This window comes from Neomonachus schauinslandi, chromosome 10 (genome assembly GCF_002201575.2).
Source record: "Neomonachus schauinslandi chromosome 10, ASM220157v2, whole genome shotgun sequence".
Classification (NCBI taxonomy): Eukaryota; Metazoa; Chordata; class Mammalia; order Carnivora; family Phocidae; genus Neomonachus; species Neomonachus schauinslandi.
In genome coordinates, this window is record NC_058412.1 from 120,895,349 (window position 1) to 120,911,240 (window position 15,892).

The following is a 15,892-nucleotide window of genomic DNA, read 5'->3' on the forward strand; positions in this document are numbered from 1 at the left end:
TGCAGAGCACTCTTCTGCTGAACAAAAAGACGACAAGGCAGCTCAGTGATGTCTGAGATTCGATCTCCTGAGAGCAGGCAGAGAAGGATGGAGAGACCAGGAGGAAGACCTACCATACGCCAGGTTCTGGGAACTCAAGAGGGAATAAAATGTGTTCTTGGAAGTCTAAGAATTCTGAGCCTAGTTGCAGACAGATACAGAAATAAATGATCACAGTATAGGGCAATATGTGCTAGAATAACATAACAAGAAGGGACCTCTAATTCAGGTGGTTCAGAGGAACAAAGTGACCCTGGAAGGATCCTCAAGCCCTTCAGCATGCTTCTGAAGGATGCACAGGCTTTAAATACAAGAAAGGAGGCTTGGGAAGGATCTCCTAGAGAGGGAGGATAGGAACATGGCGAGTGTGGTGTGGCTTTTAAGCAAAGCCTGGGGATTTGGGAAGGGGGATACAAAACCAGGAGAGGATGCCAGGGAGGCCAGCAAGGGGTCCATCATTCCTAGAGGGACCTGCTGGTCAAGGCAAAGAGGGGTTCAGCAATTATCTTGAGAGCCACTGGGATCTACAGCTGGATTTTAAACAAGAGAGTGACTAGTAAGATCTGTTTTTCAGCAAAATGGCTTTGGTCACCTTAGGGAAGAAGGTAGTGGTTGTTGCGACCCAGACCCACAAGCACTGGTAGGGAAATCCTGAGATGGGTATGGTCATGGTGCAGGGAGAGCATGGTTCTAAACTGAGGCTCCCAGCAAATGTTCCTAGCGGGATAGAAAGTCTTGGCCAGAAGAGAATTCAGCGCTCTATGTGTCAATCTCTAAAGAGCATTGCAATCACCTGGGGTCTTATAACAGTGCAGACCCTGACTCAAATCTGGGGTAGAGCCTGAGTTGGCACATTTCCAGATGATGCTGATGACAGAGGACACACTTTGAGTGGTTAAGCCTTCGAGGCCACCCAAGTACTCTTCCCCAGATTAGCTAATCGAGGCCACGGGAGGGCGTGCCTGGTGGGGTACCCAAGTAGGTCGGTGGCAGAGCCTACAAAAACCTAGCTTTGCGTCCCCCAGTTCTGAGTTCTTGTGGGGCCCCCAGGACCTTTTGGGAGATTGTCAGAGGCCAGGCGCTTTACTTGCTACTTAAGGGCAAAGGGGAGAGGGAGCGAACAATGAGTTGATGAAGCAAAAGTGTTTCTGGCACATCCTTGGACAGTGCAAATGGATGTGCCAACATGTGTGATGAGCTCTTCACACATCAGCCTCCTCTTAGGGGATCATGAAAGCTGACATAAATCTCTGGTGGGCTGCCAAAGGCCTGCTTCTCAGACAGAGTGACTGGCATAAAAGCACAAGACTCAAAACACACGCTCACACTGGTGCAATCTCACATACTTGGAGAACAATCTCGTAATATGTATCAAGAGTTGCAAAGGTGTTCATTCTATTCAACCCTGTAATTTCATGTGGGGGAATGTCTAAGACAGAAATACATGGAATAGAGGAGGAAGCAAGCCAGCCATGACTCTGAATGACTACTGGGTAGCGACATACACCTAATTCTTACAATAGTCCTGAACTGTAGGCTTGAATATTACTTCTCCTTTGTGCATTAAAAAAAAAAAGTTCAAGAATATAACTCAATTTCAGAGCCGTTAATTTGCCCAAAAGTCTTCCATCTAACAGGTAATATTCAAACCAGGATTTGAATCCAAAGGCCATGCTCTTTCCACCATCACACAACACCACATGTGCACACTAGGTTCATTACCGTGTTATCAGAAATACAGAAAAACAGTAGTGGAATGGATAAGTAAATTAGGGTATATACACTCAATGGGAAATCATGCAGTCATTATAAAAGATAAGCTGTTTCTATGATGCTATAAAAGCATCATAATTGTGATAAAATGCTTAATGAAAAATTACGATAGCAAATTTTATGTAATTATAGTTAGGTAAAAGATGTGCGCGTATTAAAGATAAAATACAAGGAAAAATAACGTTGTGCTAGGGGAAGAGATTATACATGATTTTTTTTTTCTCTGACACCCAAACTTCCTGTAATATTGTTAAAAGAATTGGCTGGGGGAAGGCTAATCTTACAGAATACATGTGTTGGTGAGGACTGCAAAAAGCAGACTATACATAGAGGGTCCTGAAGGGAAGTTCCAAACACAGTCCTGAAACCACCATGCATGCTCCCATCCTCCTGTGGCCCTGTGTTTCAGTCAGAATTGTGAAAACACTCTAGCTGAGTCGCTCCAGTGTTAAGTTACACCCCTCCAGCATCTTCCCTGGAAGGAAGTCACAGCACAGGTACCATATCCCAAGCAGTAGCACCATCATTAAAAAGAACTGCCTTCCAGAATTGCAGATGCTATGCTCACACAGAGGGTGGGAAAGGACAAAAGGGCAGTTAAGCATCACAGATGACATTAGGACAACCACCTAGAGTGCTCTGAGGGAGGGGTCCTGAGGCCATGTTAAGGTCCAAGGGAAGTGGGTGGCCTGATTGATTATTGATGTCTACCATGGGAATGGTATTAGGGAGGAGTGGGGACACACACATACCCCATATTCACCTCCATTTGTTAGGAAATAAGCAAACGGAGACTTAAATTTTAAAACAAGAAGGAAAAACAGAACTACCCCTTCTAACTTTGGGTTTATAGATTTCCATCCAGATGTGTGCATACTGTTCTAATCTCCTCCCTCGGATCCATTCCTATTGAATGAAGAGGGCTATTATTCTGAGCTCATTTCTACAATCAATGGAAGGCATGTGAATGTCTCTGCTTGCTACTGACAAATCTACTGAGAAGGAAAAGGAAAGCAGAGATTCAAACTTTGCTAACCAGCTGTTTAAAAAGATCCCAGTTCATTTGTACCATATCCCCAAAATTCTGTCTTACGTTCTGGGGAGATCAGTCACCATACCCCACAATAGAATGATTAGAAAGTAAAATACAGCCTCTGTGCTCAGGGGATCAGAAAGTCATTAAATGGGATAGTTAAGTAGATTACACTGAAATTGGAAAATGTTTGACATAGCGAAAACCCAAATTTTGCAATGTGGTCATAATCATGCAAGAGATATAATTGCACAAAGACTAGAAAAAAAATAAACCCATGTGAAATGGTTGGCGTGTGAGGGCCTGGGAATGGGGTTACTTTCCTCTCTCCATCTCCCCAACACCATGTAATGTTACAATGTCACTAACATTAAGAAAGAATAAATTCTTCTAAAAAAAATCAAGCCTTCATAAAGAAATCCATATTTAAATATGCTCTCCTCACTCTGATTGAAGTTTGGAGGACAGTTTTATTCATGCAACAAATATTTATGGAGCGCCAACTTTATGCCAGGTACTGTTTTAGGTACTTGAGATATAGCTGGAAAAAAGACCCGTCACCTTGACAAATTGACCTATTGGAAGTGGAGCTCTATGTGTTCAATGTAAACTCACTGGTCACTGGAACCTCATGTAGTCTGGTAACTTAGGATTTTTTATGGTCATATCAGGTTATATCTGTCAGTTAACTGATATGAAGAGTTACTCTTAACCACCATCACTTTACCCTAGCCATCAAAAAGAACCTCTCTAACCTTCATTCATTAAGAAAAAAAAAAGTTTTCAGTGCCTATTCTTTTCCAGGTACAGCATATAGCATTGAGTTCTCAAGCAGTGAGTAATACAGATGTGTTTCCTGCCTTCATGACACTTAAAATACAGGAAGACACATTAATAAATAAAGACACAGTACTTACGAATTGTGATACATGTTTTCAGGACAGGAAGTGCTAGAGAACAACAGTGAGTGGGTAGAGTCCTACTTAAGTAAGACTGTGAGGAAGGGCCTTTCTGAGGTAGTAGTATGCATACTGATTCCTGTCATATGAGAATGGGTTAGTCATGGGAAAGGAGGTGGAAGAGCTTTCTGTTGGCTGAGAACTCCGTATGCACGGAGCCTGAGGTATGAGGGAATGTGGCATTTGGAGGACATAAAAGAAGGTCAGTGAGACAAGAGAGAAAAAGAAAATGCAAGATACAAGGTCTTTGAGACCTAAGCTAGTAGTTCTGATTTTATGTGAAATGCATTATTCTCTGTAGGTAAAATAATAAAACCTTAGAAGACAATAAAGAAAACTTAAATAAATATAGAGAGATTTACCATTGTAAAGATGTCAACTACCACCCATGATGTTCTATATGTTCAATGCCATTCTGATTAAAACTACCACAGGGGGCAGGAATAATCAAGAGTTTTCTGAAGAAGGACGAGGAGGAGAGGGCTCTGTCAGAGATCAAGATTAAGTGTGAACTATCATAATTATGACTGTGTGTGGTTGTGATGTGTGGGTTCCCCATGGAACAGAGAGCTCAGGAACAAATTAATGCATTTAAGGAATTCTGGCCTATGTCAGATATGGCTGGGTGGATCAAGGAAAAAGAGGGGAGATTTTCAAAAGGACCTGGGAAAAGTGTTTATCTACACGGAAAAAAATGAATTTTGCACCCCATCTCACACCATACACAAAAATTAACTGCAGATAGATCAGAGACTCAAATTCAGAGAGAAAAACCATACACCTGTTAGTAGGAATATAGGGAATCATCTTTGTCACCTTGGTTTCGTGAAAAGCTTTTGAAGGACACAGAATGTGCTAACTAAATATGCCAAGACTGATAAAATTGGCTGTATTATATAATTAAGGGCTTTTGTTATCAAAAGATAATTTACAAGAAGCAAAATTGGCAAGTCACATATGTAACTGACAAAACAGTATCAAAAATATATAAAGGACTACTACATATCAATAATAAAACAGGTAATCCAATAAGAAATGGGCAAGAAATATGAATAGGTACCCCACAGAAAAGGAAATGCAAATGAGTAACAAATATACAAAAATATGCTCAACCTTCTTAATAATCCAGGGAATACAGAGCAATACAACAATGAGATGCCATTTTATACCTATTTAACTGGCCAAAATTAATAATCCTGACAATACCAAATACCAGAGAGGATTTGGAATCATAGGAGTGCCTATCCTTTGTTGGCATAAGTATAAGCTGGTGAGACTAGTTTGGATATAAACTCAAGAGAAAACCTTACACATATACAATAGGAGATATGCACAAGGATGCTCATCACCACTGTTGACAAAGGCAACATCCTGGAAGCAATCCCAAATGCCTATCAAAGACTAATGGATAAATGTATTGTAATATCTTCACACAATGGAATATTATACAGCAGTCAGGATGAATATGCTAGGCTACACTCATCAATAGGGATGACTGGAAGCAACATAATATGGAGTTGAAATGTTTCAAAAGATTATATACAACTTATAACTTAAAGTTAAGAGACTAATAAAGCAAAATAATATGCCTTTAAGAAATGCATACAAGTAGTAAAGGTATATAAAAAGGAATTATATACAGCATTCAGGATAGCAGGGGGAGTCAGGAGGTTGAAATGAAAGTAGCTCATAAGTAGATACAAGATACTGTCAAAATTCTGGTTGCCTCGGTAGCTGGTACGTTATTACAAAAATGAAATAAAAAGTACAAATGAGGGTCATGCACAGACCAGTGAGGAAAGTGTTTCATGAAACTAGGAGTACAAATAATTCAATTTTGGGGGCCCAAGTGGTAGGCCAGAACAGGAAGGATCCTTTGAAGCTATCTGGTCCAATTCTCCCAGGTCTTGGATATAAAAGCCAAGGCCCAGGTAGGGAAAGGGACTCACTGAAATTTATTACTTGGCCATGGCAAACTAAAAGTCAGTTTTAAATTTCCTAATTGCATAATTTATTAGTGGCTTGAAATGACATGGGCATGCTAAAAATATACATAAAATAAAAAGAAGACCAAGAAGGCAATAACCATTGTTATGACCTACATTCTGAAGGGCTCTGAAGGTGACCCAGCCTGTATGTGTGTATGTGTGCTTGTTTGCATGCATGTATGTGTGTGTGCTGTACATATGTATGCATGTATGTGTGCCTGCTGGATGTATGTATCATGTATTGAGTCCATCACGATGTAGGCCAAGGCTCTTGGGTGTTAAGTTTTAAGGAACTACGTTTCCTCACTTGGTATTAAGTTTTAAGGAACTACTTTTCTCTTAATCGAGCGTGAAGAAGTAGTAGTCACAGAAAAGGGGACCTTAGCTCAGAGTGAGGGGAGGAGAGCCACTGGCTAGCTCCTGAGGTCAATGAAAGAATAATCTCTGAATCACAGATTTGAATTCCAGCCTCCAGAGATTCCAGAAGGAAACCTCTGATGTCCTTATGATAGACGAGAATTGCAATCACCCTTCATTTGGGTCCCAAACACAGGGCTGCTCTGACCACAACAGAAACGGAAGAGGCAGCCAGTTAAAAGCAGCAGGCCACGCTGCACTGCCCAGTCCGGGTGGAATTCCAACAGGAGGAACAAGGTAAAACATTGGAGATGAAAAGAGAACGGCTTATGATGTTTAAAGAGGCACTTGGCAACTTAGACACCACCGCTGGGCGCAGCTTATTGAAAGGACCATGTAGCCAAAGAGAGGGTTCCATCTCTGGCTACGTGGCTGTGTGTACAGCTGTTTCTCTACACGGTCCTCTGGGTGCACAGCACATCAAAACACAGGTTCCCTGCCACGTAAGGAACATGAAGGAGAGCCCGGCTGTGCCAAATGCAGAACTACCTTGTCATTTCCTTCCCTCCACTCTCCGAGGACAACGGCAAATGCCAGGGATTCAAGTTTAACCTGTGGATTTTTTTTTTAATTCAAAATTTTCCTTAAGAGAGGAATTATGGCAGAAGGGCATGAGAAACAGCAGTGAGCCTATGGAAATTGCAGGGAGCTTCTCCCATGACATTCCTATGGCACGGATAGGAGGTGCCCTGGAGTTCCTCCAGCCTGGGAGCAGACAGACAGAGCCCCTGGTGTCTCTGGTGCCTCCAACAGCCAACTCTCCAAAGAAACAGAGCAATTCTGAGGATGCCATTGAGCATATACAGTCTCACACACATGCAGATGAACACGTAAGTGCATATGTGTGTACACATGCCAGTGTGCAACCACATAAACTCACACACGTACAGGCTCGTACACACACACACACACCAAGACCAATATACTCATCCACACGTGCACACTGAGGGAATATTCTCTATGCAGCAACTTCTGTTTTCTTACAGCTAACCCGATGATTAATGTTTATTGCAAAAGGCTCCCTATCTGCCAGGAGAACACGATTTGCTGTTCTTCAGGTAACAAGTGCCATACATCCGTTGATCCCCTCCTGTCACGTTACCTGGCTCCTCCACAAACACCCAAGTTGTAATAGAAAAAAGAAACACCCTGAGGCGCATATACAGGCATTCCTGATATTCCACAAGTGGATGACAGGCAGCTCTAATGGTCTCACTTACATAAATACAACTTACTCACATCAGAACACAACTTCCTTTCCTTCCAGACTCTGAGTGCCAGAAATCCCAAGATTTAGAAGAAGCCCTTTGGGCAGATCTATTGAGTTTTGTGTGTATGTATGTCTTTTTTAATCTCGCAAATAAACAACAGAACTAATTTCTCCCATACAGGGGAGGGGAAAATATTCGTAGGGTAAAGTTTGTGCTGGGCTCCAGCATCAGAATTGCAAGATGCCAGAGGTAAGACACAACAGGATACTGACAGACTGGCACGGCTCTGTGTGCCTTCAGTTACTCCACAAGCTATTTAGCAACCGTGAGGAAAAAAGGCCACAGCACTTCTGGAATTTGAGCCTTAGGATAATTACTACCTAGCACCTGTCCGTTTATGGGTGAGTTAGCTATACTATAACATTAGGTAATATTGGATTCTGGCAGAGTCAAATGAAGACAAGGGAAGGCCAGAGTCAAGACTGTGTTTATTTAGCTGGTATTTGGCTAGGAAAACATATCAGAGTGAATTTATTGGATTCATTTTATGCAGTATTTTTCCCCAACCCTGAATGTACATTAGAATTTCCTGAGGAACTTAAAAAAAAAAAAAAAAACCCACACGGATAAAGACTCTTCCCCAGAGATTCGGATTTATTTGCACTGCAATGAGACCCAGGCATCCATCTATCTTCCATCTATCCATTTATGTATCTACCTACCTACCTATTTATGTTTTGGGGCTCTCAAGATACGATTCTAAACTTCAGCCAAGCTTGAAACCACTAAAACTGTTAGATAAAACTTTCACCATTACCCCTTGTTAAGACAAAGCACAAATCTACACATTCACCTAAGGAGTATTTATTGAGCACACACTATGTGCAAACTTCTGTTTTAGGTCCTGAATGTACAATGAAAAGCAAAAACATACATGGCCATCATCAGTTCAAGACCAAAGGCTCCCAGGCTGGAGAACAAGGGACGAGCCATTGACACAGTTCAATTCTGAAGGTCATCTGCAGGCAGAGTTCCATCTTGCTCAGGAATGCTCAGTTTTTTGTTCTATTCAGATCTTTGACAGACTGGATGAGGCCCACAAACACTGTGGAAGCCATCTGCTTTACTCAAAGTCCATTGACTTAAATGTTAATCTTCTCCAAAAACACCCTCACAAAAATATCCAGAATAATGTTTGACCTCATATCCAGGCACCTCGGCTCAGCCACGGTGACACATCAAATAACCATCACGTGGCCCACCCTCTTATGAGCCTAAAGGTCCCACAGATGACACTAAAGCACACAAACAACATGAGTTCAGACTATGAAAATTGTAGGGAAGAAAGAAGCAAGTTGCTGGATGAAGTGGACAGGAGAGGGAACCCGTCTCTTGGAGGTGAATAAGAGGAAGGAGCCAGTCGTGAGAACTATAACGTGACAACTGCTACAGGCAGAAGAAATGACATTTGCAAAGCCACATGAGCTGGAGAGAACTCGATGGGATTGAGAAAATCACAGAAGGCCAGGGGGGCTGGTACACAGAAGCAAGGGGAAGAGGGGCTGGGGATGACATTAGAGACAGGCAGGCAGGCAGGGGCCAGACCATTCAGGGCTCAAAGTTAAGACCAAGCCAAAGCAGGAAAGGTATGTGATTGGATTTACCTTTAAGATGTTCTGTCTGGCCAAAGCGTGCAGTGGAATAGTGTGAGTGGGGGTTAGGGGATGGGCAGGGAGGTCCTCAAATGATGCAGGCATTGGGTGACTGCTCAGAGCAGGGTGGTGGTAGAGATGGGGCCACGCAACCTAACCTGTGTCTATTTTGGCAGGAGGAGCAATCAAACTTACTAGAGCATGAGATGTGTGGCAGGTGGGGAGGAATGAATGATTCCCACATATCTGGCTTAATTCAAAAGAAAGAAGAGCTTTTTTTTCCTAGTTAGAGCCTGGCTCAAGTTATACCCAATAACCGCCCGCATTATGCAAATTGTGTGTCTTAATTAACGTAGATCCAGCCTGAATTATGAAAATTCTTGCTTTGGGCTGTGTTAGTCACTTCCTCCTATACCACCTCCAGCTCATGAGGACCACATTCCATCACCCCCCACTGTCCCTCTCTGGACCAGAGCCATGTGTGTGTCTGGGGAAGAGGGAGCCCTAAGAGGCCACTGTGGCCAAGCCAAAGGACAGAAGGAAGGTGTGCCTGAACATCCAAGCTGAGTCAGTACCTCCTAGGGGCCTCCCTCTGTGAGAGCTTGCTCAGAAGCCCATGCCCACAGTCGCCCCCTCTCTCCATCCCTGTGTGCCTGCTCCAATCCCAGGCAGAATCCCTCCCAATCTCAGCCTTACTGTAATGCGCTATGATGGAATGTGGATTTCTGGGGCCCCTGCTTTTTGCTCAGATCAAATCCAGCCATCTGTATGCTGGAAAAATATTGACAACCCTCTGACCTATCGTACTTTTCAAAGCGCTCCCACACGGGAATGCCGCCTTGTTTTATTGAGGCAAAGTCTGTGCTTTATTTAACTCTGAACGCCAGGCACCTAGAATAGCTTGCAAGATAAATGTCAATCAACTCTAGCATAATCAAGACACCCATTCCTGCCTCATTAGGGTCCTCTCATTCCCTTTAAGCTTCTCAGATTTATACACCGTAATTAGAAACTTGGTGATTCTGAGTGCTCCACAGCAAGGCTTACTGGGAAGCTTCACGTGTCTGAATTTTAAATATTTTCACACTTCGTTAACCCAGTTGCTAGTGTAACATCTTCTGGCCCAATTCCCTCACACTGTGTGATTTTTATTTTTGGACAGAGACGAGAACAATTAATTGAATTGAAACGCGTATTGATTACTGTTTTTCATGAACTCCGAACAGCTTGCCACTGAATGATTTTATTGAAGAGTTTTTAAACAACTGGCTGGATTGTTTCCTCTGTGACCCCATTCTGGCTGCAAGCACCCGTCTGCAGTTGCAATGGTCTGTTTTGGGTGAGTTGTGTTGTTTACAAGAGCGAAGTCAGAGTGGGAGAGACCATGCCAACCTTCACATGCAGGCCCTGGATAGGGGAACCCTGCTATCTCGTTCAAACCCAAGCAGGGCTCTGGAAGAGTCTAGGGGAATGGCTTGATGTCCACATCCCTGGTGAAGCTACTCAGCCCTCGGGTCCCATGTGAGCAGGGATATTACTCCGTTCATTCAGTGGCCACACAGAAGGATTATTCCTTCAAGGCCTACAGGGTTTTTATCAGGCAGAACTTCCTGGGTCCAAGCTGTGAACGTGTAAGATGTCTTAGGCCAGTGCTTCTCACACTTGTATATGCACATGCATCATTGGGAGATCTTGTTAAAACACAGACTCCGATTCAGTGGGTCTGGGCTGGGGCCTGAGATTCTGCATGTCTGATGTTGATGTGTTGGTTTGTGGAGATGAGGCCTCTGACATTACCCAACCCTGGGCACTATGTGTCACTCTGTTAGGAAACCGATCACAGAGGCGCACTCTGTATGGCCCACTAAAGTACAAATCCCCGAGGATCTGTAGGCCAGAGTCTAATTCACCCTAATGCCTCCTGTCACAGTGAAGGTGAGGCTGGCTTTGGTGGGCTCCGATGAGCACTGTGAGCTCCCACTTCGGTGGGCAGGGAGAGAGGTCATAACTGCTGGAGAATAAGACCATTTCACAGCCTCAGAGGGGCATTAGGGACAGGGCTAGACTCCCGTTCCTTAGGGAAGGGAGGTCCAGGGTCTCATGGTCCATGGCTCCAGGGAGTGCATCTAAATAAGAACTCCTGACTGAAAGAAAGGCATCAAAGACCAGTTTAGCAGCAGGAAAGAGGCAGATGTGACAAAGCTTTTGCATCTTCCACCTGGGTACAAGATCTTCCAGTAAAGAGCTGAGCCCTCATTGCAGCATCATAGGTAATGGAAATGTCCTTGCCTCTGGCACATTTTCCAGATGTCTCCAAGATGCCAGTGTACCCACAGCCCATTAGCCACATAAAAGCCGGGTGATCTTTTAAAAAATATAAATCTGATTCTTTCATTCCTCTACTTAAAATTCTCCTAGGGCTTTCTATTTCTCTAAGGATAAAGCACAAACTCTAGAATCCCTGCACAACCTGACCCTGCCCACACACTTCCCCCACGGTCTCATCATCATCATCCATGTTATGAAGCTTTAGTCACTCTGACCTTCCTCCTATTTGTTAAACATGCCAAAGTCATTCCTACCCCAGGGCCTTTGCATTAGCTGTTTTTCTTCAAGTGTCATCACTGCTTTGTGTTCAAAGACTCTGGCCACAGGCAAAGTTTCAATAGCAGAGCAACTCCAAAATGAGGTAGAAACCTTTAATTTTATGGGTTTGACATGGATTTATTTTTCTCTTGATTCTTACCCAGTTGAAGCCTGGAATAATCTGGCACCTTCATATTACAAAGAGGGGACTAAGCCCAGAGACAGAATGAGACATAATCAAAGCCACTCAGATTTGGAAGAACTGTCCAAGGATAGACCCAGACATTGTGACTTAGACTCACGGGGAAGGAAATTTAATTTTTTAAACTTACTTGAACCTACTGCACTGAATAATATGTACAATATTCACATAGTCATAACCCTCCTTTACTACATCCACTGCCCCTTTTCTTGGCTTTTGACTTTGCCAAGTCCAAGATTATATATAGGAAGGTACAGAGAATCCTAGATTTCTCTTCTATTTGTGTTATCCTATTTTTCTTTGTCACAAAATATACTATTTGAGACCAGAAGAGGGTGATTTGTAATTTATGGGTTCCTCTCTAGAAATTACAACCAGAACCTGATTTTAAAAATCAAATTGGTTTCATCTAATTAAATTTGGAAATTGCCTCATAAACACATACTCTGTTATAAATATCTTTAAAAGCAAGGTCTCCTGCTTATGATCTGGAGAAGGAATGGGTCGAGCCCAGCGTGGAAGGGACTCCCCGTGTCTCTGCTCAGGAGGATAGTCTCTTACCAGTTGCTGAAATTTTCTAAAGAGTGGTGTGGTCTAGAGCACTGCTTATCCAAGTCTCATGCCCATGTGAACCACCCAGGAATCTTGCTAACATGGAGACTCTGATTTAGGAGGTCTGGTGGGGCCTGAGATGCCGTGTTTCTAACCAGTTCCCAGTAATGCCAATGCTGCCGGTCCATGGACCACACCGAGTAAGGGGCAAGGCAACCACACTTGAATTCAGGACCCACAAATTTGCCACCTCAGCTCTATGAGCTTGGTCTCCATACTTGACCTGAGTTTCAATTTCCTTATCTTTATGTACTGTGAGAGCTAACATTTACTGATGCTATTTCTAAATGCCAAATACAGCATTAAACAGAAATAGATGTTTATAAATCAATATAAATGGGAGGCTACTTGAGGTGCCCACAGTTACACAGCAAACAAGTGGCAGAGCTAGGGTTGAGAACTAGGCTGTTGGACTTCAAAAGCCAGCCTTCTTACCTTCTGAGGCCCCACTAGCTTGTGAAGCACATGGTCACAGCCACATTTATGCTCAAAATACCATGACCTCAGCCCACAACCTCCCTGGCTCCCTTCACAGCAACATCCAAGAAGCTTAGCATACTCCCAGAAGGTGACCCCCCAGAGTTCACAAACAAGTCACACAGCTACAGCCTTCCGTCTATGGCTCTCTCTAATCACAGCCCAGAGAGCAGCCAAAAATCTATCTGAAGATGTCTTGCAAGAGCTCTGTCCAAGACAGTCCATCCCAGAAATGCCAGCATCCCCCATGACTGGTCTTTGCAAACGTACAAGGTTCGGGGCTCACACACCAGTGAAAAGAAGGGAACACTCCCCCAATCTGTGCCCACCTTGGTGCCCAGAGCTCCAGAGAGTGTGCCATACAATGAGCCCTCAACTTCAAGGAGCTGCTGCTCAAACAGGGCATGCCCCTCACAGCTGGGCTTGCTCCCTTGCTCTCTCTCCATCTATTCCTCTCTTCTCCTCATAGAACAGCATGAGTGGGTTTCCCAGCCCAGCCCAGTGTACATCCCATTAGAGGAAGAAGTATACTGCTCCCAAGGCAGAAGTCGGTCTGTGCAGGGCTAGGACTCCACCTGCCACATGACCCAGCCCAGTGGTTTCCAAGTGCAGCTAGGCACAAGGACTAGGGCCTTTTCAGGACAAACTTGTCCTCAATTCAAGGCAAAAAGAGAGAAAATAAGGAGACTCATGAGTTATTCATAAAGCTAAATTTATTCAATTTGAAGGACTGCCTTTTATTCTTAAATTATGTCCTTTCTGTATTTTTGAAATGATGTCTTTTATGAAATGATGTTAATAAAAAATGGTAAAGAACTGTATGTTGGTCCTCCAAACCTTTTGAAATGTTACTGGCCTGTGAATTCCAAAAATCGTGAACATCTGGCATAGAGAGCCATTTACGTAATAGTACCAAGCAACTTAACTCCCTAAGTTCTGGGTCCCTTCCCTCTGCTTTACAAAGAGCAGGTTGCCACACACAGTAGATGTCTATTTCAGAGGTGTGTGTGTGTGTGTGTGTGTGTGTGTGTGTGTGTGACTGCAGCATCTGCTTCACAAAGAATGACAGGTAGCTTTGAAATGATGGGGCTTTGTTTCAGTTAAGGATCCAGTCCCTCTCTTCCCCAGTGACGTACTACTGAACATGTTCTGGAACGGTCAATATGGTCCCTCCCTCCTCTAGTGGGTTCCCCAGGAAGGAAGCTTCCTCAACCACGTGTCCCAAGATGGAGCATTAGACAGCTCTTCTTTTGAGGAATGCTAGATGTGGTGAGCTAAGGCATTTTCTTCAGTACCTTCTGCTTTCTTGGAGAGCTCTGAGGTCCTTCCAGGTCTCTCTAGAGAGCTCTTGTGTCCACCAAATTCACCTAAATATTTCTCCCTCACCAATACTCTTTAACTTTCCTCCCTTACGTAGGGATATTCTTCCCCAGCTCACTCTCAGGACACCTCAATACCTCTCAGTACCTTCCTGCGTGAGCCCTCGGTGTCTGCAGTACATTTCAGCCTGGGGATGCCTGGAACCTTTCCCACCTCAGACCCTCTAGAGGAACCCTCCTAAAGCAGCCATCACCACTCCCGTTTTGCAGGGGAGGAAGCAGGCCTGGAGAGAGAAAGAACTGTCGGAAGTCATGTGAGACCGTGGAGGCACGGCCAGCATGCTGGGCTCCATCCCTGCAGCTCTGGCTTCCACTCTTCCCTCTGCACTTCTGCACTGCTGAGCTCTCCACTGCAGCCCATGCCACAGTCTCCGGGGGTCTCCGAATATGCGGGGTGGGAGGAGAGTCAACCGTGACCACATCTCAGTACTAGAATTCAGCTCCATCCGCCTTATTGAAGTTTTATTGTTTGTGTTGGTTTTGCAATGGATCCCTACACACTTTGTTCTAGGTTTGAAAGTTTTCAGGAAGCCACATCGTGTTGGCTTGATGGGTACCTTCCTGCCAGAGGAGGCTCTGCTCCACCTCTGACATGATAAGGCCCTGCTAATGCTGGGAGGGGGCTTTCGGACACCATCACCCAAGCAGCAATAAAGTATGCTGTAGCTGCAGAGCGATATTAAGGCTCAAGAATCATGCAGCCCCAGGGTAGAGAATAACACTAGGATTATTCCGGAAGCCCAGAAACCGACAGGTGTAGGATGAACATCATGTGAGCACTGTGGTTTTCCAGACAAAGTGAACTGTCACTACTGTTTGCCAAGTGGGGGTTTTCTTGGCTCTGCTGGGACAGTCTGCCTCCCTGAATGCTGACTCCTTTCTCAAGAGATCAGTAAACACTTCAATGTGTGGTATGTCCAGTTTTCTTTGTCACTGGGGCTATCAAGCAGTTCAGCTGTACGCCCTTGTGTTTCCTTCCCACGACATTGTCAGAAACCTCTGTAAGTTGTGTCTCTCACTCACCTTCATGCTCTCAATGGAGCTCTGCACACAGTAGGAACTCACCAACTTCATGCTGAAGTAAACTAAATAAAGCCAAGCCAAGCGGTACAGCAAAAGGGTCTTCTTACCTCATAGAGTGTGATGACTCCATTAGTCTCATTGGGAGGTTTCCACTGGATGTAGATCTTCTCCTCAAAGGGCCCTCCTTGGATGGATTCTAGGGGAACAGCTCCTGGAACTACAGAAGGGAAAAGTTAGGAACCTGATGTCACCTTCCATCCCATTTCCCCAGCCCCGTTGACCTAGAACAGCAGTTGGCCAAGCTTTCATATAAAGAGTCAGATAATGAATACTTTAGGCTCTGTGGGCCATACAGTACCTGTTGGAATTGCTCAGCTTTGTGCTTGTAGCACAAAAACAGCCACAGACAATCCATAAACAAATGGATGTGGCTGCATTCCAATAAAACTTTATTTAAAAAAAAAAAGGCACTTGGCTGGTGTTGACCCATGGGCCATAGTTTGCAAACTCTTCTCCTGGATAGTCAATGGCTTTTTATCTT

General features: G+C 44.0%; 1 protein-coding gene across 1 annotated transcript in view; it reads right to left on the reverse strand.

The window, feature by feature from the left end:
* The window catches only part of PTPRT (protein tyrosine phosphatase receptor type T), an 831,114-nt gene that overhangs the window by 376,887 nt on the left and 438,335 nt on the right, over positions 1–15,892 (reverse strand). The window contains exon 9 of the mRNA XM_044919044.1: positions 15,459–15,568. Within this exon, the coding sequence (XP_044774979.1) occupies positions 15,459–15,568 (110 nt within the window). The remainder of the gene's footprint in view (positions 1–15,458; positions 15,569–15,892) is intronic.